At 39.2% G+C, this 9,499-nt stretch overlaps 1 protein-coding gene across 45 annotated transcripts in view; it reads left to right on the top strand.

Annotated features, from left to right (window-relative positions):
- The first annotated feature begins 1,374 nt into the window (after nucleotides 1–1,374).
- The window catches only part of lgals4 (galectin 4), a 31,069-nt gene continuing 22,944 nt past the window's right edge, over nucleotides 1,375–9,499 (top strand). For 20 of the 45 annotated variants that reach the window (XM_052097289.1, XM_052097314.1, XM_052097315.1 and 17 more), the window contains exons 1-4: nucleotides 2,533–2,584; nucleotides 3,742–3,861; nucleotides 3,951–4,064; nucleotides 4,182–4,298. In XM_052097289.1, coding sequence (XP_051953249.1) covers nucleotides 2,573–2,584; nucleotides 3,742–3,861; nucleotides 3,951–4,064; nucleotides 4,182–4,298 — 363 coding nt within the window. In that variant the 5' untranslated portion in view covers nucleotides 2,533–2,572. Of the gene's footprint in view, nucleotides 1,427–1,509; nucleotides 1,546–1,634; nucleotides 1,749–1,865; nucleotides 1,983–2,532; nucleotides 2,705–2,793; nucleotides 2,908–3,741; nucleotides 3,862–3,950; nucleotides 4,065–4,181; nucleotides 4,299–4,499; nucleotides 4,589–5,110; nucleotides 5,225–5,341; nucleotides 5,459–5,658; nucleotides 5,748–6,815; nucleotides 6,905–7,970; nucleotides 8,060–9,127; nucleotides 9,217–9,499 lie in introns of those variants that run through there. The other 25 variants (XM_052097293.1, XM_052097294.1, XM_052097296.1 and 22 more) reach the window with 25 other exon arrangements.

The raw sequence follows: 9,499 nt of genomic DNA, 5'->3' as shown, positions 1-9,499 counted from the left end.
TTTAATCATTATTTTACATGCAGTTGTTATGACCACAGTTGACCACAGTTGTGAAATATTTGTGTCAATCTAAGAAACATTTGTAAAATGTTTAAAATACGTTTTTAAACAGCAACAAAAATGTAATAGATTCTGTGATTTCAAACTGGAAATAAACAGAAAGCATTAGGATTTCCACAATTATATTGACTTATATTGAGATGCAAACATATGTGTTACCCTATTGGAACCACCATTTCCCAATTTATCTGTGAAATGTACTACTTTGGTTTGCAGAGCTGGACTAGTTCTTCTAACTTTGGGCAGGGCGAAATGATGTCCATGAAGTCTTTTGGAAAACATTCATCAGCAAAAAATGGAAGCTGGTCAACTGAGTGTGGAAGTTATCAAACAACAAAGGCAACAAATTTGACTGATACAAAAACTTTCCATCGAGAGCATAAACATCCAGTCTGCAACGTAGTCCAAAATCCTGTGAGTAGCAATCACTTTCCATTGAATGAAAGCATGATACAGCCAAGCAATTAAATAAACAATGCATGACATTATTTATTTCAACCAAGCAAATCTGTCAAAAACTTAGTTCATAAAACATAGCCCTTGAAAGACAAAATGCATTCTAAATGTCCCAAACCAATAAGTTCAAAACCTGCTAAAAGCTTCTTGATAACATAAAAGTGAGGATACACTCTATTTACTCTCATTAGAACTGGAGCAAACCTTCATTTACAAAGGAATCCAAGACAACAATCACCAGTCGGGGCAGCTCACACTGGGGCTTTTCAACAGTACAGTCAGAAGTCTTACACCCGGTCCAAAATCCTGTGAGTGACAGATCATTTCAGTTACTTTTTAGTATGCAATAAAGTGTTTCTCCCAAAAACTATTGTTACCCCATAGTTTCAAATATTTTAGGCCTTTTGAAACATTAATGAAGCACCTAATTTCCATATTCCATGAGTTAAAAGCAACCACAAAGTTCTGGGAAACACAAGACTGATGCAATTTTGTTGCACACACTGCAGATCCTTCCCTATGTGGGCACAATTCCTGGAGGACTTAAAGCAGGAATGGCCTTGTACTTGCAGGGAGTTATTCCTACTAATGCTGACAAGTAAGCAATTGTTTTGTTGACCGCATGTATGCAACCATATAAACAATGAATGCTTTCCTAGAATTTAGTCCGGAAAAGACTGTACCCTCTAATACAGACAGAATATTGTCCTATTTGTGATCTGAAATGTAGTTATTTTATAGTGGAAGAATTCATGTTGGGGTTGTAAACTTAGAAACATTTTTGTTGTTATATGGATTCGGTTGTCATAAAATGCCTCAACTTCCATGCAGGTTCGCAATAAATTTCCAGACTGGACAGTCTGACAAGGATGATGTTGCTTTCCACTTCAACCCCCGAATGGGCAGCAAGGTGGCCATGAACAGCTTCAGGAATGGAGGATGGCAGACTGAGGAATTTGCCTCTGAAAACCCCTTCAAAAGGGAGATGCTTTTGAAATGTTTATCGTCCCCAAACCTGAAGGATATCAGGTATGTGCTTTGTATCCTAAACTCAAATGAACCCTAATTGTAATCCAAGCAATTGTCTTCAAGCGGACTCTTTCACCTCGATTCCATAGGTATTCGTGAATGGCAAGGAGCACTACATGTTTAAGCACCGTATACCTCTGGAAAATGTGACAGTATTAAATATCCTTGGACATATTACTGCAAACCTTTTTGGCTTCATAGAAGTAAGTTTGATATTTTTATGTTACAGCAATATTGAATGGATGATCATGCGTCAGATTCAGTGAGAATGCTGTGGAGAGTAAAAAGCTGTCTAAATACACTCTCTTTTATCTCATTAGAACTGGAGCATACCTTCATTTACAAAGGAATCCAAGACAACAATCACCAGTCTGGGCAGCTCACGCTGGGGCCTTTCGACCGTACAGTCAGAAGTCTTACACCCGGTCCAAAATCCTGTGAGTGGCAGATTATTTCAGTTACTTTTTAGTATGCAATAAAGTGTTTCTCCCAAAAGCTATTGTTACCCCATAGTTTCAAATATGTTAGGCCTTTTGAAACATTAATGAAGCACCTAATTTCCATATTCCATGAGTTAAAAGCTACCACAAAGTTCTGGGTAACACAAGACTGATGCAATTTTGTTGCTCACACTGCAGATCCTTCCCTATGTGGGCACAATTCCTGGAGGACTTAAAGCAGGAATGGCCTTGTACTTGCAGGGAGTTATTTCTACTAATGCTGAGAAGTAAGCAATTATTTTGTTGACCACATGTATGCTACCATATCAACAATGAATGCTTTCCTAGAATTTAGTCCGGAAAAGACTGTACCCTCTAATACAGACAGAATATTGTCCTATTTGTGATCTGAAATGTAGTTATTTTATAGTGGAAGAATTCATGTTGGGGTTGTAAACTTAGAAACATTTTTGTTGTTATATGGATTCGGTTGTCATAAAATGCCTCAACTTCCATGCAGGTTCGCAATAAATTTCCAGACTGGACAGTCTGACAAGGATGATGTTGCTTTCCACTTCAACCCCCGAATGGGCAGCAAGGTGGCCATGAACAGCTTCAGGAATGGAGGATGGCAGACTGAGGAATTTGCCTCTGAAAACCCCTTCAAAAAGGGAGATGCTTTTGAAATGTTTATCGTCCCCAAACCTGAAGGATATCAGGTATGTGCTTTGTATCCCAAACTCAAATGAACCCTAATTGTAATCCAAGCAATTGTCTTCAAGCGGACTCTTTCACCTCGATTCCATAGGTATTCGTGAATGGCAAGGAGCACTACATGTTTAAGCACCGTATACCTCTGGAAAATGTGACAGTATTAAATATCCTTGGACATATTACTGCAAACCTTTTTGGCTTCATAGAAGTAAGTTTGATATTTTTATGTTACAGCAATATTGAATGGATGATCATGCGTCAGATTCAGTGAGAATGCTGTGGAGAGTAAAAAGATGTCTAAATACACTCTCTTTTATCTCATTAGAACTGGAGCATACCTTCATTTACAAAGGACTCCAAGACAACAATCACCAGTCTGGGCAGCTCACAGTGGGGCCTTTCGACCGTACAGTCAGAGGTCTTACACCGGTCCAAAATCCAGTGAGTGACAGATCATTTCAGTTACTTTTAGTATGCAATAAAGTGTTTCTCCCAAAAGCTATTGTTACCCCATAGTTTCAAATATGTTAGGCCTTTTGAAACATTAATGAAGCACCTAATTTCCATATTCCATGAGTTAAAAGCTACCACAAAGTTCTGGGTAACACAAGACTGATGCAATTTTGTTGCTCACACTGCAGATCCTTCCCTATGTGGGCACAATTCCTGGAGGACTTAAAGCAGGAATGGCCTTGTACTTGCAGGGAGTTATTCCTACTAATGCTGAGAAGTAAGCAATTGTTTTGTTGACCACATGTATGCAACCATATAAACAATGAATGCTTTCCTAGAATTTAGTCCGGAAAAGACTGTACCCTCTAATACAGACAGAATATTGTCCTATTTGTGATCTGAAATGTAGTTATTTTACAGTGGAAGAATTCATGTTGGGGTTGTAAACTTAGAAACATTTTTGTTGTTATATGGATTCGGTTGTCATAAAATGCCTGAACTTCCATGCAGGTTCAGCCATAAATTTCAAGACTGGACAGTCTGACAAGGATGATGTTGCTTTCCACTTCAACCCCGAATGGGCAGCAAGGTGGCCATGAACAGCTTCAGGAATGGAGGATGGCAGACTGAGGAATTTGCCTCTGAAAACCCCTTCAAAAAGGGAGAGGCTTTTGAAATGTTTATCGTCCCCAAACCTGAAGGATATCAGGTATGTGCTTTGTATCCCAAACTCAAATGAACCCTAATTGTAAGCCAAGCAATTGTCTTCAAGCGGACTCTTTCACCTCGATTCCTTAGGTATTCGTGAATGGCAAGGAGCACTACATGTTCAAGCACCGTATGCCTCTGGAAACCGTGACAGCATTAAATATCGTTGGACATATTAACGCAAACCTTTTTGGCTTCATAGAAGTAAGTTATATATTTTTAAGTTACGACAATATTGAATGGATGATCAAGCGTCAGAATCAGTGAGAATGCTGTGAAGAGTAAAAAGCTGTCTAAATACACTCTCTTTTCTCTCGTTAGAACTGGAGCATACCTTCATTTACAAAAGAATCCAAGACAACAATCACCAGTCTGGGCAGCTCACGCTGGGGCCTTTCGACCGAACAGTCAGAGGTCTTACACCCGGTCCAAAATCCTGTGAGTGGCAGATTATTTCAGTTACTTTTTAGTATGCAATAAAGTGTTTCTCCCAAAAGCTATTGCTACCCCATAGTTTCAAATATGTTAGGCCTTTTGAAACATTAATGAAACGCTTCATTTCCTAATTTCATGAGTTAAAAGCAACCACAAAGTTCTGGGTAACACAAGACTGATTCAATTTTGTTGTACACACTGCAGATCCTTCCCTATGTAGGCACAATTCCTGGAGGACTTAGAGCAGGAATGGCCTTGTACTTGCAGGGAGTTATTCCTACTAATGCTGACAAGTAAGCAATTGTTTTGTTGACCACATGTATGCAACCATATAAACAATGAATGCTTTCCTAGAATTCAGTCCGGAAAAGACTGTACCCTCTAATACAGACAAAATATTGTCCTATTTGTGATCTGAAATGTAGTTATTTTATAGTGGAAGAATTCATGTTGGGGTTGTAAACTTAGAAACATTTTTGTTGTTATATGGATTCGGTGGTCATAAAATGCCTGAACTTCCATGCAGGTTCAGCAATAAATTTCAAGACTGGACAGTCTGACAAGGATGATGTTGCTTTCCACTTCAACCCCCGAATGGGCAGCAAGGTGGCCATGAACAGCTTCAGGAATGGAGGATGGCAGACTGAGGAATTTGCCTCTGAAAACCCCTTCAAAAAGGGAGAGGCTTTTGAAATGTTTATCGTCCCCAAACCTGAAGGATATCAGGTATGTGCTTTGTATCCCAAACTCAAATGAACCCTAATTGTAATCCAAGCAATTGTCTTCAAGCGGACTCTTTCACCTCGATTCCATAGGTATTCGTGAATGGCAAGGAGCACTACATGTTTAAGCACCGTATACCTCTGGAAAATGTGACAGTATTAAATATCCTTGGACATATTACTGCAAACCTTTTTGGCTTCATAGAAGTAAGTTTGATATTTTTATGTTACAGCAATATTGAATGGATGATCATGCGTCAGATTCAGTGAGAATGCTGTGGAGAGTAAAAAGCTGTCTAAATACACTCTCTTTTATCTCATTAGAACTGGAGCATACCTTCATTTACAAAGGAATCCAAGACAACAATCACCAGTCTGGGCAGCTCACGCTGGGGCCTTTCGACCGTACAGTCAGAAGTCTTACACCCGGTCCAAAATCCTGTGAGTGACAGATCATTTCAATACTTTTTAGTATGCAATAAAGTGTTTCTCCCAAAAGCTATTGTTACCCCATAGTTTCAAATATGTTAGGCCTTTTGAAACATTAATGAAGCACCTAATTTCCATATTCCATGAGTTAAAAGCTACCACAAAGTTCTGGGTAACACAAGACTGATGCAATTTTGTTGCTCACACTGCAGATCCTTCCCTATGTGGGCACAATTCCTGGAGGACTTAAAGCAGGAATGGCCTTGTACTTGCAGGGAGTTATTCCTACTAATGCTGAGAAGTAAGCAATTGTTTTGTTGACCACATGTATGCAACCATATAAACAATGAATGCTTTCCTAGAATTCAGTCCGGAAAAGACTGTACCCTCTAATACAGACAAAATATTGTCCTATTTGTGATCTGAAATGTAGTTATTTTATAGTGGAAGAATTCATGTTGGGGTTGTAAACTTAGAAACATTTTTGTTGTTATATGGATTCGGTTGTCATAAAATGCCTGAACTTCCATGCAGGTTCAGCCATAAATTTCAAGACTGGACAGTCTGACAAGGATGATGTTGCTTTCCACTTCAACCCCGAATGGGCAGCAAGGTGGCCATGAACAGCTTCAGGAATGGAGGATGGCAGACTGAGGAATTTGTCTCTGAAAACCCCTTCAAAAGGGAGAGGCTTTTGAAATGTTTATCGTCCCCAAACCTGAAGGATATCAGGTATGTGCTTTGTATCCCAAACTCAAATGAACCCTAATTGTAAGCCAAGCAATTGTCTTCAAGCGGACTCTTTCACCTCGATTCCTTAGGTATTCGTGAATGGCAAGGAGCACTACATGTTCAAGCACCGTATGCCTCTGGAAACCGTGACAGCATTAAATATCGTTGGACATATTAGCGCAAACCTTTTTGGCTTCATAGAAGTAAGTTATATATTTTTAAGTTACGACAATATTGAATGGATGATCAAGCGTCAGAATCAGTGAGAATGCTGTGAAGAGTAAAAAGCTGTCTAAATACACTCTCTTTTCTCTCGTTAGAACTGGAGCATACCTTCATTTACAAAAGAATCCAAGACAACAATCACCAGTCTGGGCAGCTCACGCTGGGGCCTTTCGACCGAACAGTCAGAGGTCTTACACCGGTCCAAAATCCTGTGAGTGGCAGATTATTTCAGTTACTTTTTAGTATGCAATAAAGTGTTTCTCCCAAAAGCTATTGCTACCCCATAGTTTCAAATATGTTAGGCCTTTTGAAACATTAATGAAACACTTCATTTCCTAATTTCATGAGTTAAAAGCAACCACAAAGTTCTGGGTAACACAAGACTGATTCAATTTTGTTGTACACACTGCAGATCCTTCCCTATGTAGGCACAATTCCTGGAGGACTTAGAGCAGGAATGGCCTTGTACTTGCAGGGAGTTATTCCTACTAATGCTGACAAGTAAGCAATTGTTTTGTTGACCACATGTATGCAACCATATAAACAATGAATGCTTTCCTAGAATTCAGTCCGGAAAAGACTGTACCCTCTAATACAGACAAAATATTGTCCTATTTGTGATCTGAAATGTAGTTATTTTATAGTGGAAGAATTCATGTTGGGGTTGTAAACTTAGAAACATTTTTGTTGTTATATGGATTCGGTGGTCATAAAATGCCTGAACTTCCATGCAGGTTCGCAATAAATTTCAAGACTGGACAGTCTGACAAGGATGATGTTGCTTTCCACTTCAACCCCGAATGGGCAGCAAGGTGGCCATGAACAGCTTCAGGAATGGAGGATGGCAGACTGAGGAATTTGTCTCTGAAAACCCCTTCAAAAGGGAGAGGCTTTTGAAATGTTTATCGATCCCCAAACCTGAAGGATATCAGGTATGTGCTTTGTATCCCAAACTCAAATGAACCCTAATTGTAATCCAAGCAATTGTCTTCAAGCGGACTCTTTCACCTCGATTCCATAGGTATTACGTGAATGGCAAGGAGCACTACATGTTTAAGCACCGTATACCTCTGGAAAATGTGACAGTATTAAATATCCTTGGACATATTACTGCAAACCTTTTTGGCTTCATAGAAGTAAGTTTGATATTTTTATGTTACAGCAATATTGAATGGATGATCATGCGTCAGATTCAGTGAGAATGCTGTGGAGAGTAAAAGCTGTCTAAATACACTCTCTTTTATCTCATTAGAACTGGAGCATACCTTCATTTACAAAGGAATCCAAGACAACAATCACCAGTCTGGGCAGCTCACGCTGGGGCCTTTCGACCGTACAGTCAGAAGTCTTACACCGGTCCAAAATCCTGTGAGTGACAGATCATTTCAATACTTTTAGTATGCAATAAAGTGTTTCTCCCAAAAGCTATTGTTACCCCATAGTTTCAAATATGTTAGGCCTTTTGAAACATTAATGAAGCACCTAATTTCCATATTCCATGAGTTAAAAGCTACCACAAAGTTCTGGGTAACACAAGACTGATGCAATTTTGTTGCTCACACTGCAGATCCTTCCCTATGTGGGCACAATTCCTGGAGGACTTAAAGCAGGAATGGCCTTGTACTTGCAGGGAGTTATTCCTACTAATGCTGAGAAGTAAGCAATTGTTTTGTTGACCACATGTATGCAACCATATAAACAATGAATGCTTTCCTAGAATTCAGTCCGGAAAAGACTGTACCCTCTAATACAGACAAAATATTGTCCTATTTGTGATCTGAAATGTAGTTATTTTATAGTGGAAGAATTCATGTTGGGGTTGTAAACTTAGAAACATTTTTGTTGTTATATGGATTCGGTTGTCATAAAATGCCTGAACTTCCATGCAGGTTAGCAATAAATTTCAAGACTGGACAGTCTGACAAGGATGATGTTGCTTTCCACTTCAACCCCGAATGGGCAGCAAGGTGGCCATGAACAGCTTCAGGAATGGAGGATGGCAGACTGAGGAATTTGTCTCTGAAAACCCCTTCAAAAGGGAGAGGCTTTTGAAATGTTTATCGTCCCCAAACCTGAAGGATATCAGGTATGTGCTTTGTATCCCAAACTCAAATGAACCCTAATTGTAATCCAAGCAATTGTCTTCAAGCGGACTCTTTCACCTCGATTCCATAGGTATTCGTGAATGGCAAGGAGCACTACATGTTTAAGCACCGTATACCTCTGGAAAATGTGACAGTATTAAATATCCTTGGACATATTACTGCAAACCTTTTTGGCTTCATAGAAGTAAGTTTGATATTTTTATGTTACAGCAATATTGAATGGATGATCATGCGTCAGATTCAGTGAGAATGCTGTGGAGAGTAAAAAGCTGTCTAAATACACTCTCTTTTATCTCATTAGAACTGGAGCATACCTTCATTTACAAAGGAATCCAAGACAACAATCACCAGTCTGGGCAGCTCACGCTGGGGCCTTTCGACCGATACAGTCAGAGGTCTTACACCGGTCCAAAATCCTGTGAGTGACAGATCATTTCAGTTACTTTTTAGTATGCAATAAAGTGTTTCTCCCAAAAGCTATTGTTACCCCATAGTTTCAAATATGTTAGGCCTTTTGAAACATTAATGAAGCACCTAATTTCCATATTCCATGAGTTAAAAGCTACCACAAAGTTCTGGGTAACACAAGACTGATGCAATTTTGTTGCTCACACTGCAGATCCTTCCCTATGTGGGCACAATTCCTGGAGGACTTAAAGCAGGAATGGCCTTGTACTTGCAGGGAGTTATTCCTACTAATGCTGAGAAGTAAGCAATTGTTTTGTTGACCACATGTATGCAACCATATAAACAATGAATGCTTTCCTAGAATTCAGTCCGGAAAAGACTGTACCCTCTAATACAGACAAAATATTGTCCTATTTGTGATCTGAAATGTAGTTATTTTATAGTGGAAGAATTCATGTTGGGGTTGTAAACTTAGAAACATTTTTGTTGTTATATGGATTCGGTTGTCATAAAATGCCTGAACTTCCATGCAGGTTCGCCATAAATTTCAAGACTGGACAGTCTGACAAGGATGATGTTGCTT

Source organism: Xyrauchen texanus, chromosome 29 (assembly GCF_025860055.1).
Source record: "Xyrauchen texanus isolate HMW12.3.18 chromosome 29, RBS_HiC_50CHRs, whole genome shotgun sequence".
In the NCBI taxonomy this organism is placed as follows: Eukaryota; Metazoa; Chordata; class Actinopteri; order Cypriniformes; family Catostomidae; genus Xyrauchen; species Xyrauchen texanus.
Note: the sequence above shows the minus strand (reverse complement) of the source record. Positions and strands in the feature narration are given on the sequence as shown.